The 25,350-nt window shown below is 34.2% G+C and overlaps 4 protein-coding genes across 4 annotated transcripts; 1 reads left to right on the forward strand and 3 right to left on the reverse strand.

Annotated features, from left to right (window-relative positions):
* Positions 1-271: 271 nt before the first annotated feature.
* PKNH_0300100 (SICAvar, type I (fragment)) lies at positions 272-2,695 on the forward strand (the record flags this gene model as incomplete). The annotated part of the gene is made up of 3 exons (XM_039113794.1): positions 272-949; positions 1,243-1,899; positions 2,279-2,695. Coding segments are annotated over 3 exons (1,752 nt in total), but the record flags the coding sequence as incomplete, so codon positions are not given.
* Positions 2,696-3,917: 1,222 nt separating this feature from the next.
* PKNH_0300200 (SICAvar, type II) lies at positions 3,918-7,199 on the reverse strand (the record flags this gene model as incomplete). The annotated part of the gene is made up of 3 exons (XM_039113795.1): positions 3,918-4,301; positions 6,077-6,990; positions 7,133-7,199. The coding sequence occupies 3 exons, from the start codon at positions 7,197-7,199 to the stop codon at positions 3,918-3,920; spliced, it is 1,365 nt and encodes a 454-aa protein (XP_038969411.1).
* Positions 7,200-11,792: 4,593 nt separating this feature from the next.
* On the reverse strand, positions 11,793-13,499 carry PKNH_0300300 (Plasmodium exported protein, unknown function; the record flags this gene model as incomplete). The annotated part of the gene is made up of 2 exons (XM_039113796.1): positions 11,793-12,980; positions 13,383-13,499. 2 exons carry the CDS (start codon positions 13,497-13,499, stop codon positions 11,793-11,795), a joined length of 1,305 nt encoding a protein of 434 aa, XP_038969412.1.
* A 3,402-nt stretch (positions 13,500-16,901) lies between these two features.
* On the reverse strand, positions 16,902-20,613 carry PKNH_0300400 (SICAvar, type II; the record flags this gene model as incomplete). The annotated part of the gene is made up of 3 exons (XM_002260947.2): positions 16,902-17,246; positions 17,796-20,393; positions 20,539-20,613. The coding sequence occupies 3 exons, from the start codon at positions 20,611-20,613 to the stop codon at positions 16,902-16,904; spliced, it is 3,018 nt and encodes a 1,005-aa protein (XP_002260983.2).
* Positions 20,614-25,350: the final 4,737 nt, after the last annotated feature.

Below are 25,350 nucleotides of genomic sequence, written 5' to 3' on the forward strand. Positions count from 1 at the left end.
GCCTGCAGGTCGACTCTAGAGCATCCAATACAACTAACCTACTACAAACATAGAGAGAAAAAAAAAAAAAAAAAAAAAAAGAAAGGACATATATATACACATATATATACATATGTATATGTATATATATGTATATATGTATATATATGTACATACATATGTATATGTATATATATGTATATATATATGTATACACATATGTGTATACATATGTGTATACATATACATATATATTTTTTTTTCTCTCTTTTCTTCCTTCTTTAATGATCAGAGTGACATCGAAGGTGAAGTAAGTACTGAATTAAAGAAACTTCTACAACATATTACGGAAGTTGAAAATTGGAAACAGAAGGAATTTGACCAATACTGCACCGACAACATTGGTTCTTCATGGTTAGAGGACACCGGCGGAGAAAAAACTGCAAAGCAAAAAGCTTGTAAGCTTTTTGCTTTAGGTTTAAAACACATTTCTGAAATTAAAGACAACAAACAAAATGGTGATGAATCCCTTAGAAAAACTATGATGTGCGCAGCACTTAATCTTTATGCTGATCAATTAATAAAAAAATCAACAGAACAATGTCCCTTAGATAGCGAAAAATTGAAAGAGGCAATAGATCACGCTTTTGGTAAAAGTAAAAACATTATGGGGAATAAAACAGCTTCATGCCCATCTGGTAGTGGTACTAGTTCTTGTTTTATTTGCAACAGATTAGAAGAAAGTTTTGGCACTTGCCGAATTGGCAGTGACAATGTAAAGACCAATTTGAACAAACTCATCAAAGACAACGACGACGACAACACCAAAACCAACAACACCCCTAACATGGAACAAACACTTGACAAAATTAATAGTAAGGACACTTTTTGTACTGAACTCCAATGTGCAATCATAAAGAAAGTAAAGAGCACGGGGAAAAAACTTCAAAATGGAACAAGACCATCTTGGGTAAGTGGATCCATATCAATAACCATAACAACGACATACACATATGAATATGCATATATGTATGTGTATATACATATGTATGTATATGTATATATATGTATATATATATATGTATATGTATATATGTATATATGTATATATGTATATATCTATATGTATATAGGTATGTGCGTATATGTATACGTGTATATATGTATATATGTATATGTATACACATATGTGTATACATATGTGTATACATATACATATATATTTTCTTTCCTTTTCCTTTCTTCTTCTTCTTTTATGATCAGGATGACATAAACAAAGACGCCAAAGGTGTCTTAACGACACTCTTAGGACATATGACGGTGGGTCAGACTAAATCGGAAGTTACCAAATACTGTAACGACAGGAAATGGGATGAATTTGGCCATAAAGGAAAACACACAAATAAAGCAGCTTGTTTACTTTTTGCTGCAGGATTAGAGCACATTTATACTCATGGTAATGGCCGCAGTAGCGGCCCTGTTAATGGCCCATCGTTTGGACAAACGATGGGTTGTTTATTTCTTAAAGAATATGCAAAACAATTAAAAGAAATGGCAGAAAAACAAAAAAAGTATAAGGTACATCCTGATTGTAGCGTAGATTCGGGCATAGAATATGCTTTTAGCAAAAGTAAAGACATTATGGTGAGCGTATTAACTCGATGCAAAAACAATGCTAGTATTAATGACTGTTTTGTGTGCAAAATTGACCAGGATTATGGAACTTGCTTAATTGGCACTGACAAAGTAAAGTCCAATGTGGAACCAATGCTCAAAGACAATGACCGAAACCAAAACCATATGGAAAAAACATTAGAGAATACAGTCTGTCCCATCCTTCTTACGGATATCCTTACCCCTTTTCTTCCTTTGGCTCCTGTCTCTATTGGTCTTTCTGCTATGGCTTATTACCTTTGGAAGGTAAGATAAAAAAAAAAAAAGAAAAATTTTTTTAATGGTTAAAAAAAAAAAATTTTAATGGACCAAATTAATGGTTAAAATGAAAAAAAATTTTTAATGGTTAAAAGGAAAAAAATTTTTTTTAATGGTTAAAAGGAAAAAAATTTTTTTTAATGGTTAAAAGGAAAAAAATTTTTTTTAATGGTTAAAAGGAAAAAAAAAATTTTTTTAATGGTTAAAAGGAAAAAAAAACATTTTTTAATGGTTAAAAAGAAAAAAAAATTTTTTTAATGGTTAAAAGGAAAAAAAAAAAGAATAAAAAATAAATGTGTAAGAAGAACATTTCACAATCTTCTTAACAAAAATATCCTCCCATAATTTTTTTTTTTTTTTTTTGTAGTATTTTGGTCCTCTTGGTAAAGGAGGACAACGTTTCAGAAGATCTCCTACTGAAATTCCGGGTTCATCAGTACAGGAACAAGTCCTCGATCATGTGGAAGAAGCTGGTCCACATGAATATCGATTAGTGAAGGAACGAAAACCTCGTTCTGCTCCAACGAGAACGAAACGTTCTGGTCGCGTGAATCGTCGCACGATTATTGAAATTCATTTTGAAGTGTTGGATGAATGTCAAAAAGGCGACACACAATTGAACCAAAAGGATTTTCTGGAACTTTTGGTTCAAGAGTTTATGGGAAGCGAACTTATGGAAGAAGAAGAACAGGTTCCTAAGGAAGAGGTTCCTATGGAACTTGTTCCTATTGAAGAGGTTCCAATGGAGCGTGTTCCAAGTTTAGGTTCCGGGTTTATGGTTTAGGGTTCACAGTTTAGGGGTTTATGTTTATGGTTTCAAGGTTCGGGGTTTAGGGTTTAGTGTTAATCGTTCTGGGTTTATGTTTTAGGGTTGACGGTTCAGGTTTTATTGGTTCAGGGTTTAGGGTTCACAGTTTAGGGTTTATTGTTTAAGATGAAGGATATTGGTTTCACACCTTTTGTCCTTTTTTTTTTTTTCCTTTTTATATTTTCTTAAAAAAAAGAAAAACGAAGAAGATTTTTTCTTCCACATTTATTTTTTTATTTTGTTTGTAACTTTATTTTTTTTTTTTCTTTGGGTGAAAGAAAACCTTTTATTTATAGAAAAAAACATTCTTCTTCTTTATTTAAGAACATTATTATTCTTTTTTTAAGAACACACATTTTTCTTTTTTTTTCTTTTTTTTCTAATTTTTTTTCTTTATTTATTTCTTTTTTCCCTTAAATTATGTTTCCATCTTTGCGAAAAGTTGCCTCCAATAGGTGTTATATATTGTTCTCGTAAAAAAATTGTATGGAAAATCCGCGCGCTAACACTATATTACGATTTCCGCGGAAAAAAGTGTGGAAGAACGATAAAATTTTTCATAATTAGAACTTTATAAAAAAAAAAAAAAAAAAAACGAATAATGAGAAAAAAAAAAAAAATGTATATTATATTCATAATATTTTTCGCGTAAAAAAAAAAAAATAATGGTTCCATATAATCATATAAACCATGTCTATACAATAATCATTATAAGATATTACTAAAACAATTACAAAAAATGTGATGATTCATGCTAAAAAATTACATACACACACAAAAAAAAAAAAAAAAAAAATTCATGATTTAATTTTTTGCAATGGGAGTTTTTTTTTATTTCGCATGACATAAGGGTTGAATTCTTTCCTTCCGGGACTTTGTTAAGTTTTCGCATATCAGACGGACAAATTTTTTTTGGTACACCCTAAACTGTGAACCCTGAATCCTAAACGCTAAAACCATAAAAACTAAACTGTCAACCCTAAACACTAAACTCTGAAAACTAAACCCTGGTCCATAAACCCTTAACCCTAAACCCTGAACTGTGAACCCTAAACTGTGAACCTTGAATCCTAAACGCTAAAACCATAAAAACTAAACCGTCAACCCTAAACCCTAAAACCCTGAACTGTGAACCCTGAACTGTGAACCCTGAACAGTGAACCCTAAACTGTGAACCCTAAACCCTCAACACTAAACTTTAAACCAGTAACCTGGAACCTAAAATTGGAACGTGTTCCATAAGAACGTCTTCCTTAGGAACCTGTTCTTCTTCTTCCATAAGTTCGCTTCCCATAAACTCTTGAACCAAAAGTTCCAGAAAATCCTTTTGGTTCAATTGTGTGTCGCCTTTTTGACATTCGTCCAACACTTCAAAATGAATTTCAATAATCGTTCCACGATTCACGCGACCAGAACGTTTCGTTCTCGTTGGAGCAGAACGAGGTTTTCGTTCCTTCACTAATCGATATTCATGTGGACCAGCTTCTTCCACATGATCGAGGAGCTGTTCCTGTATAGATGGACCAGGAATTCTTAAAGGAGCTCTCCTGAAACGTCTTATTTTACCCAGTTGGCCAAAATACTACAAAAAGAGAAAAAAAAAAATGAGAAGATATTTTTCCTGAAAATTGTGGAGTGCTATATTTTTTCTTCTTTTTTTTTTTTTTTTCTCCCTTTTATTTTATTATTTTTTTTTTTTTCCTTTTTATTTTTTGTTGAAAAAAAAAGAAATGAACCTTCACCCTAAATCATCTAAATAACAGGCCATATATTGTTGTTCTTATAAACTGAAACCTTGCAACCTAAACACGAAATCTTACACATATACACCGAAAAAATATTATAAATCCCGCAAAACTAAATACGAAATCTTACACATATGCACCGTAAAATATTATAAATCCCGCAACCTAAAAATGCGAAATCATACACATATACATCGTAAAAATATTAAATCCCGCAACCGAAAAATACGAAATCTTACACATATTCACCGTAAAAATATTATAAATCCCGCAACCTAAATACGAAATCTTACACATATACAGCGTAAAATATTATAAATCCCGCAACCTAAATACGAAATCCTACACATATACACCGTAAAATATTATAAATCTCACAACCTAAAAATGCGAAATCTTACACATATACACCCTAAAATATTATATCCCGCAACCTAAAAATGCGAAATCTTACACATATACACCGTAAAATATTAAATCCCGCAAAACTAAATACGAAATCCTACACATATACACTGTAAAATATTAAATCCCGCAACCTAAAAATACGAAATCTTACACATACACCGTAAAACATTAAATCCCGCAAAACTAAATACGAAATCCTACACATATGCACCGTAAAATATTAAATCCCGCAAAACTGAACACGAAATCTTACACATACACACCGTAAAATGTTAAATCCCCCAACCTAAATACGAAATCTTACACATATATACCGTAAAATATTAAATCCCGCAAACTAAATGCGAAATTTTATACGTACACCGTAAAATATTATATCCCGCATACACCCTAAAAATGCGAAATCTTACACATGTACACCGTAAAAATATTATAAATCCCGCAACCTAAATACGAAATCTTACACATGTACACCGTAAAGTATTAAATTCTGCAACCGGAAAATGCGAAATCATACACATATACACCGTAAAATATTATAAATCCCGCAACCTAAAAATGCGAAATCTTACACATATACACCGTAAAATATTAAATCCCGCAAAACTAAATACGAAATCCTACACATATACACCGTAAAATATTAAATCCCGCAAACTAAATACGAAATCCTACACACATACACCGTAAAAAATTAAATCCTACACAATCATCGTAAAATATTATATCCCGCAAACCTAAATGCGAAGTCTTACACATATACACCGTAAAATATTAAATCCCGCAAACCTAAAAATGCGAAATTTTACACATATACAGCGTAAAATATTATAAATCCCGCAACCTAAATGCGAAATCCTACACATATACACCGTAAAATATTATAAATCCCGCAACCTAAAAATGCGAAATCTTACACATATACACCGTAAAATATTATAAATCCCGCAACCTAAAAATGCGAAATCCTACACATGCACCCCGTACACATTCATTCATTGTACAAATCGCGTACTGCTTTATTCACCTTTTTTTTTTTAATACCTTTCTTTCATTTTTTCATTTTTCCCATTAATTTTTTTTTTTTTTTTTTTTTTTTTAACCAATAAAGTTTTTTTTTTTTTTCTTGCCTTTTATTTTTATACCTTTCTTTCATTTTTTCATTTTGCCCATTATTTTATTTATTTTATTTTTTTTATTTTACCTTCCAAAGGTAATAAGTTATGGTGATAATTCCAAGGATAGAAGGAACTAGAGGAAGATAAGGATGAATCGAGTCAAAAGGAAAAGAAGAAAGGGAAGGGGAGGAAGAGTTCCCTATCCCTTTTCCTGTTGAATGTGATGTTAGTGATGGTGTTGGACTACCACCAACAGTAGCAACTGGATCATCATCATCTTCGTCTTCGCTGTCGACGACATCGTCGTCGACGACGGTGCCAGTGGTGACGGCGTTTGGTTGTGATGAACAATCATTTTCATATTGACTGCCAGCTCTGTTTCTAGCTGCGTTGGAACAATTTCCACTTCCTCCACCAGGTAGTAGTGATAGTGCTGTTAGTGCCGATTTCAATGGGTTCAAGGTCCCCTCTTTACCTCTATCACTAACCTTAATTATATTAATAACACTACATTTTAACTTTTTTTCTCCTTCTTTTTCCTCATTCCATGGCTTTGATATACATTTACCAAAAGCTTTTTTATACTTTTGTTTATTTTTTACATGCCCTTCCACGGACCATGACTCAACTCGTTCCTTCATTGCCTCTAAAATGGTCTTAACATCATCCTCCGATATACAATAATTTTTTATTAAATATTTCATACATATTCGTAAAAATTTACAACGATGTGTACGATCTAATCCACTGAAAACAGTGCTAGAACCAGGACTAGAACCAGGACCTTGATTATTTGTTTTTTTTCCATTTACTGCTTTATTCCCGTAAGTACCTCTAACAGCAGAAGTTATATATTCACATAAAATACTTTTATGTGTTTTATAGGTGGAATTGGAAGTATTATCTACTCCCTCCTGACATTTTGAAAGGAGTGGCCCATAATCCTTTAGGTCTGTAGTGAATGCAGTTGAAAGTTTCTTCAATCCTCTACCTAATCTGCCTAGAAAAAGCAAAAAAAGAACAGAATAAAAAAAAAAAGTTAAAGAAAATGGAAGGTAATAAAAGGAAAAAAAAATTATTTTATTATTTTTTTTCTCCCTTTCGATGGTCCTAACATTATATAACATATATATGTAGCATACTTTGTTGGTCGACCGGGCTCTTCGCCGTCTTCGACGGCGTCGCCGCCGATACCGCCTTCGGCGCCATTTTGCCCATTCATTAACTAGACAACTGAAATATGATTTCGTTACTTTTTATAAAAAAATATATATTGGGGGAGTAGGTGTCATATATTAAATTTCCTTCCATTCGTTCGCTCTATCACCCGTCCCCATCCCCCGCCCCCGTTTACCTATTTCTCTATGTGTATGTAAAAGAGGAACGTTAATGCGGAAGAAAGGCGAAAGTGGGACAGGGCGTTTAGAAAAAGGAGGAGGTACATTCCTTCAAGGAATATTACCCTTCCTTGAAACAAAAATGTTCCCATCCGAAATGTAGAATTAAATCATCTGTAGTTTTCTTTTCTTTTTCTTTCATTCTTCTCTTCATCTTTTCTTCCTTCAAAGCTCTTCTTTATTTTTCTTTCTTTCCTTCTGTTTATTTTATTTTCCTTCTATTACTTTTCTTTTTATTTCTCCTTTTCTTTCCTTTTCCTTTCTTTTCCTTTTAGTCCTTTTATTTCTTCTCTTTACTTTCTTTCTTTCACTTCCTCAGAGAGAAGAGTAATAACCATTCTTCTTCTTTTTTTCTCTATTTAAACCTTATTCTTTTTTCTCTCCCATTAAAAATCTTTTTTTTTTCCCCTTCAATTTTTTTTCTATATTTCCCTTAAAGATTTTTTTTCTTTCCTTTATACCTTCCATATATATATATTTCTTTCTTCCCTTTTACTTCTATTATCCTCTCTCCTTCTCCTTTAAATACTCTTATTTTTTTTTCCCTCTCCTTCTAATCTACCTCTGTTACTCTTTAGAAACTTCCTTCATTTTTTCTCTTTCTTTCCTTTAAACCTTTATATTCATATTTCCCCCCCTTTTTTTCTTTTTCCTTCTCTTCATCTACATATATTTTTTTAAAAAAAATAAAAAAGAAAAAAACATCCTCCTTTAAACGTTCATTGAATTTTTTTTAAAAAAAAAGAAAAAGAAGAAAAAAGAAAGAGCTTACGACATCCTTCAAACTCCCTCCCTTCTTTCGCCTTTTTTCACTTTCATTCCCTTTCTTTCCTTCCCTTTCCCCCTTTCATTTTATTCCTTTTCTTCTCTTCCTTCACTTCACCTTTATTTTTATTCTTTTTTTTCCCTCGCCTTTTCATTCCTTCCTCTCCTTTACTTTCCAATTATTTTCTTATCTTCCTTTTTTTCCTTTTCTTTCTTCTTCTTCTTCCTTTTTTTCTTCTATCCTTTTTTTCTTTCATATAATATATATATATATATTTTTAAATAACATAGATGTATATTGTCCGGTTCAGGGTTCAGGATTTAGGCGTTTTATGGTTAAGGGTTTAGGGATCTTATGGTTCAGATTTTACGTTTATGGTTTAGGGTTCAGGGTTTAGGTTTTAGGGTTCAGTATATAGGAGTAAGATTCCGGGTTCCGGGTTTAGGGTTCAGGGTTTTAGGGTTTAGGGTTTAGGGTTCAGGGTTTAGGGTTCAGGATTTAGGGTTCATGGTTTAGGGTTCAGGGTTTAGGGTTCAGTGTTTAGTGTTCAAGGGTTTTATGGTTCTGGGTTTTAGGGTTCAGGGTTTAGGGTTTAGGGTTCAGCTTTTAGGGTTTAGGGTTTAGGTTCAGGGTTTTAGGGTTTAGGGTTTTAGGGTTTAGGGTTTTAGGGTTTAGGGTTTTAGGGTTTAGGGTTCAGGGATTAGGGTTCAGGGTTTAGGGTTTCAGGTTTTAGGGTTTCAGGGTTTAGGGTTTAGGGTTTTATGGTTTTGGGGGTTCCGGGTTTAGGGTTCATGGGTTTAGGGTTTGGGGTTTAGGGTTCATGGGTTTAGGGTTCAGGGTTTAGGGTTTAGGGTTTAGGGTTTAGGGTTTAGTTTTTAGGGTTTAGGGTTTAGGGTTTAGGGTTCGGGGGTTTAGGGTTTAGGGTTCAGGGTTCAGGGTTTAGGGGGTTAGGGTTCAAGGTTAAGGGTTTCAGGCTTTTGGTTTAATAGTTTAGGGTTCATAGTTTAGTTTTACGGGTTCAGGGTATAGGATCTTTCGTATGGGCAAAAGGTTTACATAGTACGTGTTCTTAGGTTTAAGGTTGACGTAGGATCCCGGTTAAAGGTGAAGTTGGTTCCGGGTTAAGGGTAAGGTGGGTTCCGGGTTAAGGATAAAAGTGGGTTCCGGGTTTTTAGATACAAGTGGGTTCCGGGTTCAGGATAAAAGTGGGTTCCGGGTTAAGGGGTAAAATGGGTTCCGGGTTAAAGGTAAAGTGGGTTCCGGGTTAAGCATAAAAGTGGGTTCCGGGTTAAGGATTAAAGTGGGTTCCGGGTTAAGGATAAAAGTGGGTTCCGGGTTAAGGATATAAGTGGGTTCCGGGTTAAGGGTAAAGTGGGTTCCTGGTTAAGGATAAAAGTGGGTTCCGGGTTAAGGGTAAAGTGGGTTCCGGGTTAAGGATAAGATGGGTTTCGGGTTAAGGATAAGGTGGGTTCCGGGTTAAGGGTTAAGGTGGGTTCCGGGTTAAGGGTTAAGGTGGGTTCCGGGTTAAAAGTAAAGTTGGTTTCGGGTTAAAAGTAAAGTTGGTTTCGGGTTAAAAGTAAAGTTGGTTTCGGGTTAAAAGTAAAGTTGGTTTCGGGTTAAGGGTAAAAGTTGGTTTCGGGTTAAGGGTAAAAGTTGGTTCCGGGTTAAAGATAAGGTAGGTTCCGGGTTAAAAATATGGTAGTTTCCGGGTTAAAAGTAGAGTTAGTTCCGGGTTAAGCATAAGATAGGTTCCCGGTTAAAGGTAAAGTAGGTTCCGGGTTAAAAATAAGGTGGGTTCCGGGTTAAGGATAAAAGTAGATTCCGGGTTAAGCATAAAAGTGGGTTCCGGGTTAAGGATTAAAGTGGGTTCCGGGTTAAGGATAAAAGTGGGTTCCGGGTTAAGGATAAAAGTGGGTTCCGGGTTAAGGATAAAAGTGGGTTCCGGGTTAAGGATAAAAGTGGGTTCCGGGTTAAGGATAAAAGTGGGTTCCGGGTTAAGGATAAAAGTGGGTTCCGGGTTAGGCATAAGGTGGGTTCCGGGTTAAAGATATGGTTCGTACCGGGTTAAGTATAAAAGTGGGTTCTGGTGAAGTATAAAAATGGGTTCCGGGTTAAGGATAAAAGTGGGTTCCGGGTTAAGGATAAAAGTGGGTTCCGGGTTAAGGATAAGGTAGGTTCGGGGTTAAGGATAAAAGTGGGTTCTGGGTTAAGGGTAATGTAGGTTCCGGGTTAAGGGTAAAAGTTGGTTCCGGTTTAAGGGTAAAAGTTGGTTACGGGTTAAAGGTAAAGTGGGTTCCGGGTTGAGGGTAAGGTAGCTTCCGGGTTAAGGGTAAAAGTGGGTTCCGGGTTAAGTGTAAGGTGGGTTCCGGATTAAGGGTAAGGTAGGTTGCGGGTTAAGGGTACAGTGGGTTCCAGGTTAAGGTGAAAGTATGATCAGGGTTTGGGATTATGGTGATAGTAGGATCAGGGTTTGGGGTTATGGTGATAGTAGGATCAAGGTTTAGGGTTATGGTGAAAGTACGATCAGGGTTCAGGTTTAATGTTTGTAGCGTATAGGTTTAGGGTTTAGGTTTAATGTTTGTAGCGTATAGGTTTAGGGTTTAGGTTTAATGTTTGTAGCGTATAAGTTTAGGGTTTAGGTTTAATTTGTGTAGAGTATAGTTTCAGGGTTTAGGTTTAATGTTTTTAGAGTATAGGTTTAGGGTTTAGTATTTACGTTTTAGGGTTCAAAGTTTAGGATTTATTGTTTAAGGTTAAAGATATAAATTAAAAGTTTCACTCTGTGAGAATGAAGACATTATTTTGAGGAATGTGAAATGGATGAAATCCTTCATTGATAATGTGTTATATTTATATCATTTTATTAAAAAGAACAGGCAGACACACACAAATAATTTTGACTGAGTGTCGTGATAAGGGAAAAATATATATGTTTGGAATGTAAATTATTTTGGGAAGAAGAAATATTGGTTTCATACCCCTTTATGTCCTTTTCTAATTATTTGATATACAGACATAATAAGGACTTTGAATATTCATGTTATTTCTTAATTTTTTATTCCTTTTTTTGCTTTTTTTTTGGTGAAAGGACACCCTTTTGTTTATAGGAAAAAAAAAAAAAAAAAACATTCTTCTTTTTTTTTTTAAGATAATTATTATTTTTTTTTTTAAGAACACACATTCTTTTTTTTTTTTTTTTTTCCTTTTTATATTTTTTGAAAAAAAAAAAGAAAAAAAAAGGTTCTTTCTTCCAAATTTATTTCTTATTTTGTTTGCAAAAAATTTTTTTTTTTTTGTATATCTCTCTGATATAGCTAGGCAACTATGCCAGCGAAGGACAGAAGCTTTGCGTCCCACACAATGAACACACTTCGCGAAACTGCGCAGTGACAAAGAAAGTGCCCTTCTGCCAGTAAAAAAAAAAAAAAGAATAAAAGTATAGTTCCATGATTTTTAATTCGTACATGTACGCACGCATAAATTCATTATCACTTAGCAGTTTCATTGCACCTTTTGCCCTATCATATAACAGCAAAAGGAATAACTTTGTTTGTTTTTTTTATTAAATGTTATGATAGAAGGCTTTTTAGAAACAGAAGAGAAGTTTTTTTTTTTTTTTTCCTTTCCCCTCTTCTACTTCTACATTTTCTTATTCATTTTTTTTTCTGCCCCTTTTCTTAAATTCGTTGATGTTTTTGCATCAGCGTCCAACTCTACGCGTCCGTATTCTCTTTCTAGGTATGGTTCGTTTGATTTATGATCATTCTGTGTATCATCTATGTATGGAACATTGCGGAAATTGTTTTCCAGCATTTTCCTATATCCTTCCTGCACCGTCCCTTTCTTTGTTTTCTTTAATACACCATATGGATCCGCATTCCATCCCAGCTTTGGAAGTCCAGCTGAATAATATTCATCCACGTCTTGTTCTCCTGCTTTACGTGAAATACACCTTTTTAATACCTCCTCAAAATTTGCTGTTATTGTTGGTTCGAAATGTTCCCAGAAATCTAATTTTCTCTGTCGATAACTATCCATTTCACTCTTCTCTTTGTTAATATCTCTAGCTCCTACAAATGTGGATCTACCATCCTTATATTCCTTTTTCCCTTTTTTCCCTAATTGCTTTGGAACTTGCTGTGCAACTTCCTCGTATACTACAGGTCCATCCTGTTCTATATCTTCCTCGTATACAACAGGTCCATCCTGTTCGATCTCTTCCTCATATACAACAGGTCCATCCTGCTCGATCTCATCCTCATATACTACAGGTCCATCCTGTTCTATGTCTTCCTCGTATATAACAGGTCCATCTTGTTCGATCTCATCTTCGTATACTACAGGTCCATCTTGTTCGACCTCATCCTCGTATACTACAGGTCCATCTTGTTCGATCTCATCCTCGGATTCTACAGCTCCATCTTGTTCGATCTCATCCTCGGATTCTACAGCTCCATCTTGTTCGATCTCATCCTCGTATACAACAGGTCCATCCTGTTCTATATCTTCCTCGTATACAACAGGTCCATCCTGTTCTATATCTTCCTCGTATACAACAGGTCCATCCTGTTCTATATCTTCCTCGTATACAACAGGTCCATCCTGTTCTATATCTTCCTCGTATACAACAGGTCCATCCTGTTCTATATCTTCCTCGTATATAACAGGTCCATCTTGTTCGATCTCATCTTCGTATACTACAGGTCCATCTTGTTCGACCTCATCCTCGTATACTACAGCTTCTGCTAATAACCTCAGAGCTCTGGAATCGAATGCTTTTCCGAGGCTATTGTTCATAACACTGTACGAATTACCATCATATTGGCACTAAAAAAAAGAGGAAATGGGATGGTGAGGGAAAATGATTTTTTGTTCATAAAATTTGGATGTAAAGAAAGAGAAGCAATATTTTTCTATTTACATTAATTGAAATGGATAGTGAAAAAAAAGAGAAAAAAAAGTAGTGAAGAGTTGTGTGGAGGCATAAAGTATAACATAGCGTAAAATAAAATAGTACAAAAAAGAAAAAGCAAACAAAAAAACTACTCCCCTCTTGGAAAAAAGTATGAGCACAAAGAAATATATGTATGTTGAGAAATGATGGGCCGTCCGGGGGGGGGTTCCCGTCTGTCCCTGCCCTTTTTTTTTCTTTTTTCCTCTGTTATACAGATAATATGCGTTCGCTTCTTTCAGTTTTTTTTTTTTTTTTTTTTTTTTTCCCTTTCTTACAGAGTTGGAGCAATTTACAATCCAGATTAGAAGGGTGTACAAGGAAATTTTGCTGCAAAAGGGAAAAGCGCTACTGACTTTTCTCGCTTTCTTATTTTGCTTTGTTGGAACAGCCATTGTTGATATACACTAGAAGTAAAAAAAAAATATATTAAAATATTAATTGAAAAAACGAATTATTGCTCGTATTTTAATAAGAATTATAATAATCTCTTTTACGTATTGTTCAAAAAATTTATTAAACTTTATGTATATTTCTCTGAATATGCGCAAGTAATGAAAATTTGGAAAATTAGGAGTAAGAAACGGAAAAAGGAATTTCTTTTTTTAAAAAATCTAAAAAAATTAAAAAAGCCCAAAAAAATTCATCCTATGTATTATAAATTTACAGATTATAAAATATAAGTTCTGTTAAAGTCTTAATATAAAATTATGGATTAAAACTAAATATTATAAAAATATTGGAAAAAAAAAGAAAAAAAAATTTTAATTTATATTTAAAAAAAAATTTTCTTTTCAAAAATATTAAAGAGTTATGTATACTGAATGGTAGGGGAAAAAAAAATAATAATAAAAAACAGTAGACGTGATAATAATAAATAATGTGTATATAAGGTCCGCGTTATGAATTTGGTGAATTGTGAATACAGGTAATTGATTGGCCTTTCTTCTTTTTTTTTTTTCTTTTTTCTTTTTTTTTTTTTTTTTTTTTTTTTTTTTTTTTTTTTTTTTTTTTTTTTTTTTTTTTTTTTTTTTTTTTTTTTTTTTTTTTTTTTTTTTTTTTTTTTTTTTTTTTTCCTTCTTTTCCATGTATGAACAGTTGACATTATATATAATTTCAATAACATGAAATAAGTGGAAAAAAGGGAACATTGAAAAATGAGGAACGGAAAGGAAAAAATGCAAGGAATGGGGCGGGGAGAGCCGCTGCGAGGCCAGCGAGTATATAATATTATAATATATGCATAAGGAATAAATACCAAAAAGCTAGTAAACACATTTTCGCTACAATTTAAAAATTAAATATATAATTCAATTTTTAATTCACACTATATATGATGTAACATTTGATTATGTAAGATACATAGTTATACTTGATGATAAAAATGATCGATTTCTCATGAAGGAGTTAATTATAATGTACATGAATAAAAGTATGAATTGTTTTCTTGGGCCACGTATATAACATTCAACACGGAGTAAATGTTTTTTTTTTTTTTTTCTGTTCTTTCTTTACTGTACTGCTAAGGAAAAAGTCCAACGGGGTGTTATTCAGACAAAGAATTTATTGCGGCCAAATAACTGAAAAATTATTTAATCAGTTAACCAAGCATAATCAACGAATTAGCTTAATCAATTTAATAGAAGTGTTCAGCAAATTTTCTGTGGCCCTCATTCAACATTAGCATATATAAATTGTCAAGGCATTATAAGGTAAAAATATAAGGGCCGGAAAAAAAAAGAGAAAAAAAAAAAAAAAAAAAAAAAGGAATTCTCTTTTTTCCTATAGCGCAGCGACTGTTTTCAACAGCACATTTTGTATGTGTTATAGTAAATTGACTATATAACATATAACGTACTAAAGATGTTTCTTTAATAGTAGAAAAATGTACTACAGGGGGTTAGGAAGAAAAAAGTCGCATTGTTTGCTGAAATTATTTAAATAAAAGTGAAAACTTGCAAGTCTTATATATTTTTAAGCCTTAATTCTTAATTCTTAAAATATATATTTTGCACTATATCGAAATAAAAACAGTAGACGAAAAAGTAAATAAGTACTCCTCTGTTTGAATTTAAAGACAAATGTATAAAAAATAGTGTGGTTCATGAAATTAAGAAAGGAACTCTTAGAAATACACGCCGGCGGTTCTGTTAAAATATGAGTTATTTTATACATTCCGCCAAAATTATAGTTACATAATAATTTAATTTGTAGTATAGTTAATGATATACCTCTTTCTATTACATAAGAATAAATTCGTTTTACACCTACTCATTATATATTACCCCGCAAGGTGCGGCCAATTTTTATTAGCATGTTCAATATGCGCTCCCTTCCCCCTTCCTAGGTTTAGGATTTTGGGTTAATGGGAAAAAAAGAAGGGAAGGTTTTAGGGGTATAGGAATAAAATTTTCAGGGGTGTTAGAATAAGGTTTTAGGGGTATAGGAATAAGGTTTTAAGGGTGTTAGAACTTAGATTCCGGGTTTAGGAGGAAGGTTTGTAGGGGGTTAGAAGTAAAGTTTTAGGGGTGCTGGAATAAGGTTTTAGGGGTATTGGAGTAGGATTCGGGGGTTAGCTTTAGTTACTTTAGGGGGGGGGAAAGGAAGAACTCCCCGCAGACAGGGACCGGATACTACACACAAACCGGATGACGGGGGAAAAAACGGAAACTGTACACCACAACCAGGCAACCAAAAAAAAAAAAAGAATTAAGAAGGTTTGAGGGGAAAGGATGATGATGATGTTGTGGGGTGATAGAAGTGAGATTCAGTTTATAGGAAGAATGTTGTAGAGTGCTGGAATAAAGTTGCAGAGTGTAGGAGTAAGGTTTGAGGGGTGTTGGAATAAAAGTTTTAGGGGTGTTGGAATAAAAGTTTTAGGGGTGTTGGAATAAAATTTTTAGGGGTGTTGGAATAAGGTTTCGGGGGTTAACTTTAGCTGCTTTAAGGGGTGGGGTAGAGAAGGAAAAATTCCTCGCAGACAAACCAAACCGGATACTACACATTAAAAGGATACTGCACCAACGGGAGAAGGGAAGCCCGATATGTGGAAGTGGAAAAAAGAAAAATATATCGTGCTTTAATAACAAATTTTGTCACAGAAAATTAGCCAAAAGATAAAAAAAAAAAAAAAAAAAAAAAGGTAATTGTAATTACAAAGAAAAAAAAAATTCCTGTCAAAGGAAAAATATATATATCGTATTTTAATAATCAATTTGTCCAAAATGTATTCAAAAAAAGGTACAGTGTGTCTAAAAAAATAAAGTTGTCACAAAGAAAAAAAATATATCGCGCTTTAATAACAAATTTTATCACAGAAAATTAGCCAAAAGACAAAAAAAAAAAAAAAAAAAAAAAGAAATTATAGTCACAAAAAAAGAAGAAATTGTAATTACAAAAAAAATTGTTGTCACAGAAAAAAAATATATATTAGCCAAACAAAAAAAAAAAAAAAAAAAAGTTTTGCATTGCGTGGTAGCATATTCACCTTCCGCAGCATGCACACGGGCGAAGGAAAGGTATGTAAAGAATAACCCACCTCCTTCTTCTTTTTTTTGTTGTTTCAAATATACGAAGAAGAGAAACGTGCGAAACGGCTTGCACCGCGCTCGCACGCACACATACGATGCAAGTATTCATTTTGATATATTTTTCGAAATTCGCAAAAAAAAATTATCAAACAGCCAATTATAGCTGAAGAAAGGAAATTTTGTTTGCAGGACTATTCCGTCCTATATTACATGGAACCGTTTTTTTTTTTCTTTTTTTTCTTTTTTTTTCTCCCCCGCTGCTTGTAGTTATGCGGATCCCATAAATTCCTCCACGATGATTTGAAGAAAATCGACTTTATCCATTAATGGCGGCGACCCATAGTTTTGTTCTTGGTTCTTGTATTCATTTACTTCCTCCAAGTGAACATGAATAATAGTTTTTTCGCTTATTCCTTTTAAGATATGTTTTTTTGCTCGCTGCCTTTCCGTACTAAATAGAGGATGGCGTCTTCTAACCATATAATACTGAGAAGGTGCATATGATATGGTTAGAGCGCCTTTTTCCATATGTTCTTCCAAAGGGGGAGGACTCCTCGGTATTTGTGCCGCACGTCGGGAACGTCGTTTTTGCCGACCAGAAAATCCAAAATACTGCAACAGAACGGGCAAGAAAAAAAAAGAAAGATGATTTTTATTTAGGGTGCGATGACAAAAAGAACAAACAATTTTATCAATTATATATGCGCACATTATAGTTAATTACATAAAATATATATGCGCACATTATAGTTAATTACACAAAATATATATATGCGTACATTATAGTTAATTACACAAAATATATATGCGCACATTATAGTTAATTACACAACATATATATGCATACATTATAGTTAATTACACAAAATATATATGCATACATTATAGTTAATTACACAAAATATATATATGCGTACATTATAGTTAATTACACAAAATATATATGCATACATTATAGTTAATTACACAAAATATATATATGCGTACATTATAGTTAATTACACAAAATATATATGCGCACATTATAGTTAATTACACAACATATATATGCATACATTATAGTTAATTACACAAAATATATATGCATACATTATAATTAATTACACAATACAGTTGTGTTTTGAATACATTTGTTGTTAAAAATGTGTTTTTGTTCCTTACCTTAAAAAAAAGGAAACCAAATACAGAAACACCTAATACAACAGGAATTATTGGAATATAGGGGATGATAACATCCTTTACATTCCTTATATCCCATTCCACAACCTTCGGGCCACGTGGAGTTTTACCTCCATGTGATGTCCTGCTCTGACGTCCTTTTCCGCCAGCAGTGCCAGCTCCCGTTGAAATAGGTGTTAATGGTGATGTTGGTGATGGTGGATGCTGTGATGATGTTACATGCGCCGTTATTACTGGTGATGTTGGCGATGATACATGTGTTGATGTTGTAACAGGCGTGATGTGTGGCTCCACGGATGTAATATTTGGAGTAGTGGGGACAGGATTCGCTTCAGGTCCGCCTGGACTACCGTCACTCGTTGTGGTACCACTGAGACCACTACCACCACCACCGGTACCACCGCCCCCAGCAGGAGATCCTGGATCAGCAGCAGCACCAGTACTTGCAGTACCACCATGAGAATTTGGTGAAGTACCAGAATCGGCGCTTCCACCATTAACGGGAGCAGGAGCAGGGGGTGCTGCTGCCGGAGCCACCGGATCAGCTTCTTGAGCTTTTGCAGCTTCTGCAGCTTCTTGAGCTTTTGCAGCTGCTTCAGCTTTTGCAGCTGCTTCAGCTTTTGCAGCTTCTTGAGCTTCTGCAGCTTGCTTTATAACGGGACCAGCTGAACGGGAAACTGAATCGAGAAGGGCGGAGGGAACTGTGGTGATATTTACAAGGGGGGACAGTGCATTTGAAAATATTGAGCCTAATATGTTAGAAATTCCTCTTCCTACAGCGCGAAATATTTGACCAGCAGAAGGTCCATTATCCGTTGTACTCACAGCATTATTCTGTCCTGCTGCCGCAGCAGCCGGACCACTACTGTCACCAGCACCAGCAGCACCACCTGGACCAGGAAGAGTACCAGCCGCAGGTGCAGCTTCTGGAGTACCAACCCCCGGGACACCACCTACCCCTGGAACACCAGGTACAACCCCACCAGCACCCGGACCACTACTGGCACTAGCAGCGGTGGGACCACCACCACCTTCCGTTTGTGGTGAAGGATTTGCTTGAGGTCCGCCCGGACTGCCAGCACTAGAAGCATTAAGTTCACTACTACCAGTACCGCTGCCACCACCACCACCACCTGATACTAAACCGCCCTCTATACCGGCCCCTTCAGCAGCAGCACCACCAACACCACCACCATTAACAGGAGTTCCAATAGGGGCTGGTGCTGGAACGACAGGAGGAGATTGTTGTGATGATGATGGTCCTTGAGGAGTGGGTTGTGATGGTGATGATTGCGATGGTGTTGTTGGTATTTGTGTTGATGTTGTAACAGGTGTTGATAATGCTGATGGTGTTGAAGGTGATTGGTTACCTTGTTGACCACTCTGTTGTTGTTGTGGCGGAGGTGGGGGGGGTGGTTGTTGTGGTGGACCAGGACCTTGACCTGGTCCCTGACCAGCACCAGTACTAGTACCAGTGCCGCCACCACTACCACCTCCAGAAGATCCAGAAACTGAAGCTGAAGAAGAACTTGAACTTGAACTACTTAAACTACTGGGGGAAGAGGAACTTGAGCTTGAAGCCGAAGTGGAAGATACACTTGGTTGTGTTTGTACTTCAGGAGCGGCTGCCTGTGATATTGTAGCTGGTTCCTGTGCACCAGTTGATGCGGGTTCTGGTGATTTATGCAAAGGAGTGACGGCAGAGTAAACTGCAGATCCGCGGGGAGAATCATCTTCCACGATATCTTCGCACTCGTCAAGAGCGTCTGCACGCGTACCTCCTGACCCTGTCTCCCCAGATCCTTTTGCTGACCCCTTATATTTTCTGTCCACCTGATCGTGAACTTCCCGTAAGATTTTCTCTATTTCCCTAATGTCGCGCTTATGCCGCATGTAACATAGCGCTTTGGACAATGCTTTCTTTGGCAGCGTATTACTATCAGTGTTCAATTCTATGAGTTTACCACCCTCCTTTAAACCAAGTATCTCACCAATATTCTTCCACTTGTCCTCTGCTCGACCTTCACATCCTTTTTCCCCCCTAATTAATTTTCCAAGAGTTTCCCCTCTACGCTGCTTATCATTCTTTATTGACTCTTTTATTTCACCCCAAAAAAATTTCTGCCCAATACTTAAACTTTTAAAATCCATTCCTTTGCATTTCTCATGCTTCGCCTTTACATTTTCACCACTTATTTTATGGTTAATTGCCTCCTGCACAATTGGGAGCACTTTGCTTGGATCACAATGTGCTGCTAACAGTTTTACTATAAGTATTTTACCCATTATACACCTTAAATAATCTTGCACCTGTTTCTCATCTGCCTTCGTCAACACTTCTTCTGTCCATACCCACATGTTTCCCTTCCCAACCTCCTTAATACCCGCTTGTCTTAATCCACCAATCCAGTAGAATAATCTGATTAAAATTTTACACAAATTTTTACTTGTATCATCCAATATTTCCCTGCTACTATGGTCTTCCTTTTTCGCACAAAGTTCCTCTTCATACATTGTGTTGTCTTGCACATTGTCGAGCATGGTGTCCATCCCTTCATCTACTCTTTTCAATAGAACATTCTAAGAAGATAAATGTGGAAAAAATATATATAACAATATATATATGTATTTCGAGATTCTACTATATTTCCACCTCTCCCATTCCTTCATGCAGAATAATTCACTTATTGCATAACCAATTATGGAATACTACCACTACACTTACCGCTGTCATAGCACCTGTACCCTTTTCTGCTAACAATTTTTCCATAAATTCTGCAAAAAACTTGAAGTCCTCCATCTTGATCTGCTTCTTTTTTTTTTTTTCTACTTTTGATGTTCCTTATTCCTCATTGGGGTGGTCTTCCTTCATTGGATGCACCGTCGAAGGCGGAAAATTTCGCTTCCCCCCCCACCCCCCTTTTAATTTTTTGGCAGGGAGGCGAAACCCCTCTTTCCTTCAAATTTGCACAGTTCCTCTTGATATATATTTCTTCTATACCACAGCAACCCCCTTACTGAATTCAATTTACCCTTACAACAACCTTACCTTTATTCAGGGGGGAATATTATCCCCCAAATAATCACTCTATCCTTTTTTTTTTCTTTATTCTTTATTTACTTTTTTTCAAAAAGATCCCACCCCACCCCCCAACCTCCTTTTTTTTTTTTTTTTTTTTTTTAAAAGAATAAATAATAATTCTTGGCATTTTCATACATACATCTCAGTTCCGTTCATTCTCATTCATTTTTCTTTGTTAGCTTTCTACAAGATTCCCCTTCCATCCGGTTGGTGTAGTTTCCGGTTAGTGCGTAGTATCCGGCTTTCCTTCGTGTCTACAAGGAGTTTTTCCTTTCCTCCTTCTTTACCTCTAAAAAGACCTAAATAAAAAACCAAAACCTAAGCCTAAACCTAAACCTAAACCTAAAACCGTAACCTGACTTCTAAGACCCCTAAAACCATATTCCTAAACCCAGAACCTGACTTCAAACACCCCTGAAATTTTAAACTATAAACCCGGAATCTGACTTCTAACATCCCCATAACCTTATTCTGACACCACTAGAACCTCACTTTCTATAACCCTGAAACGTTTCTTCTTTTTCTTTTCGTTCCTCCTTTATACTTCTCCTCTCTTACTTTTTTTTTTCATTTCTATAGAATATTATACCTATTCCATATATACATATTCCTCTTCTTCATGTCATTCTACAATATAATATACACTTTGTTCCTTTTCTCTTCTATTCCGTTCTCTGTATGCAGCTTCAGCAATTGGTTTAATAGAACGAATTTTTCCCCATTAAAAAAAATGGGTCTCCTTCTCTCTTACATGCATTCTTCTCCAAATTATAAATGTGGAAAAAGGAAGTTGCTTCTTCCACTTTAATGCATAACCTTGGCAGGGATAAAAATTTTTTTGTCACCAAAAAAAAAAAAAAGAAAAAAATTTGACAAAACAAAAAACAACAAGGAAAAAAAACATCATTAAGAACAAAAATATTTAATCATTGACGAAAAAAAAAAAAAAAAAAAGAGTATTTTTAGTCACCACAAAAAAAATTTTTTTTTTTGAACATACCGTTTTCTCTACAAGGCAAAATTAAAAAAAGGAATTTGCCAATAAAGCCCATTGCAAAAAAAAAAACGCATCGAAAAAAATATATTCTAGGGCACCGTTCTGGAATATAAAAATTGTTCACAACTGCAAAGGTTTTTTGCGTATTATAATGTTTGTTCATGTGGGGCTTTATGCACCCATTGTTGTAAGAAAAGTTTTTCCCAACTGGGCTTCATAAATTTTATATTTTTTTTTTTCCTTCGAATAAAACACATAAAACAAAAGGAAATATATATATACAACATTTGGTTACACTATGTTTCAGTTATTTATTCACATATGTTCTGTGGTAGAATTCATTTGTTCTATATAAATTGTTCCTAATGTTACTCCCTCCTCCTTCTTTTTAACCTTCTCTTATCAACTTCCTTTCATATATAATAGAAATAAATCCTAAATAACTAATTATCGCACTTATATTATATAAGTAAAGGTAAAAACTGCCCCTAGAAGGAATTCCTCACGCTTTAAGTTTAATGGTTCAAAGTTCGGAGGTGATGTTGTTCGTTCAAGCCTCAGGATTCGGGGGCGATGTTATAGGTTCACTCTTCAGGGTTCGGGGGTGCTGTTGTTAGTTCGCTCTTTCAGGTTCAGGGTTTAGGGTTCAGGGTTTAGGGTTCAGGGTTTAGGGTTCAGGGTTTAGGGTTTAGGGTTCAGAATTTAGGGTTTAGAATTTTAGGGTTTAGGGTTCAGGATTTAGGGTTTAGAATTTTAGGGTTTAGGGTTTAGGGTTCAGGGTTTAGGGTTCAGGGTTTAGGGTTTAGGGTTTAGGGTTCAGGGTTTAGGGTTTAGGGTTTAGGGTTCAGGGTTTAGGCTTCAGGGTTTAGGGTTCAGGGTTTAGGCTTCAGGGTTTAGGGTTTAGGGTTTAGGGTTTGGTTTAGGGTTTGGGTTTAGGGTTCATGGTTTAGGGTTTAGGGTTTAGGGGTTTAGGGTTTATGGTTTAGGGTTAGGGTTTAGGGTTCAGGGTTTAGGGTTTAGGGTTCAGGGTTTAGGGTTCAGGGTTTAGTGTTCAGGGTTTAGGATTTAGGGTTCAGGGTTCAGGGTTTAGGGTTTAGGTTTAGGGTTTAGGTTTAGGGTTTAAGGTTTTAATGTTAATGGAGTAAGGTTTCAGGGGTTAGCTTTAGTTACTTTAGGGGGGGAGAGAAAAAATTCCTCGCAGACAGGGACTATATACAACAACGACCGGATGGTGGGAACTGGATGGTAATAAGGGGATGGTAGGTACCGGATGGCAGGGAAGCATCCCAGCATCCCTCCCGGGAGGTGTAGGTAAAACTCATCGAAGACAAAGACCGGTTATTACACACTAACCGGATGGTAAATTGAAAACCGGATAGTGGGAACCGGAAATTGCAAACCACAACCCGACATAAAAAGAAGAAAAAATATAAAAGAAAGAAAAAGAAAAAGAATGAATGAGAATAAAGAGTTCAGGGTTTAGGAGTAATGTTTCGAGGGTATATGGTGAAAGGATATAGGATCGACAGTATGTTTTTCTATTTTACTGTTTATGTTATTAGGGGTATAGAATTTCGGATTTGTTTATAACGTCCATTTTATATTCTGTAAGAAGCATAATATGTATTGTCATAGGTATAGTAAATGTAGCAGGAGAAGGACACGTCGTACGTGCTGATCATATTTTCTAATAACGTCAAAATGAAACTGGTCACGCAGGAAATTTTCGGCGTAATGACATTATATAAGGACTGTTCATTCTTCTTTTTTTTTCTTTTTTTTTTTTCTTTCTCTTGGAACATGACATTGCACTATGAAAAAAATAATACAATGTGTATGTTTCGCAAAATTTTTTTTTCTTTTAATTTTTTTTTTCTTTTAATTTTTTTTTTCTTTTAATTTTTTTTTTTCTTTTAATTTTTTTTTTCTTTTTTTTCTAAATACACAGAATTAATCACGGCGTTCCGGGCATTCTTGTTTTTTTTTAACTGAATATTCTTTTTCTATTTTATTCGGAACATATGTTATTTGAAAATTTCATTCATCAAAAAAAAATTAAAAGAAAAAAAAAAATTTGCGAAACATACACACTGTATTATTTTTTTCATAGTGCAATGTGATGTGCCAAGAGAAAAAAAAAAAAAGAAAAAAAGTATATATTCTTTTTAGAATTTTTCACAGTATAAGAATTATTTTCATTCTATATATGAATGCGGTTCCTCTCTTTATATAGCAAATAATAATTTTGACAACACAACTGAAAAAAAATTTTGAAACGAACTGAACTTATTTTTGACAACACAATTATTGACAACACAAATTGACAACACAAATTGACAACACAAATTGACAACACAAATTGACAACACAAATTGACAACACAAATTGACAACACAAATTGACAACACAAATTGACAACACAAATTGACAACACAAATTGACAACACAAATTGACAACACAAATTGACAACGCAAATTGACAACACAAATTGACAACACAAATTGACAACACAATTGAAAAGAACTAAACCTAATTCTGAGAACACAATTGAGAACTGAACCTAATTTTGACAATACAACTGAGAACAGTTGGTAAAAATTGAAAAGAATTATATTTTTTTTCTGTTAATAAGAAATATATGTACCTTTTTTTTTTTTTTTTTTTTTTTCGTATAAATATAAAAAAAAAAAGAAGAAGAAAAAAGGTGCTCTTCTTGGTTATTACCACACTGTACCAGGTTTGCATCTTACATAAAAAGTTCTTTTAGAACAACTCTTTTGCATATTGACAACAACTGTTTTATTATTGTTAATTTCGTAGCTAGTATATAAATTCCTTACTACTACACAGAAGAAAATTATATAGGAAAGTTAACAATAAATAGAAAAAAAAAAAAAAATTACTCTTTCATTCAATATATACATTTTTGAATAATATAATATATATTTTTTCTTTTTCCTTTTTAAATTGAATTTTTTTTATTTAACTTTGTATATGTTATATACATAATTTTTCCATCCTAAGGAAATATCTACAGTTGTATATATATTTTTTTGGTTTAATTTTTTAGTTATTTTATTTTTTTTTTTTTTTTACTGTTTTATATGTTCATTATGTAATAATTCATATACCCCCTTTTTTTTCCTTTTTTTTTTTTTTTTTTTTTTCTGTACTATTTTATAAAAAATTTTTATAAAATTATGAATTTATATTTACTTTTACACTATATACATGGGGGTTCATTTTATTTAATTATATACTAATATCTTTAAATATATATAGACGGGAATAACCTTATATTAATTTTTTAAATATTAAAAGAAAAAAAAAAAAAAAGGAGGACAAAAATATATTATTCTATTGGAATAATTTTAAAGGGAAGCACACATATATATGAAGGAAAATTATATATAAAATTCTTTGATTTAACGAAAAAAAATTTCTTCCCTGTGTCAAA

Source organism: Plasmodium knowlesi (assembly GCF_000006355.2).
Source record: "Plasmodium knowlesi strain H genome assembly, chromosome: 3".
NCBI classification, from domain to species: domain Eukaryota; phylum Apicomplexa; class Aconoidasida; order Haemosporida; family Plasmodiidae; genus Plasmodium; species Plasmodium knowlesi.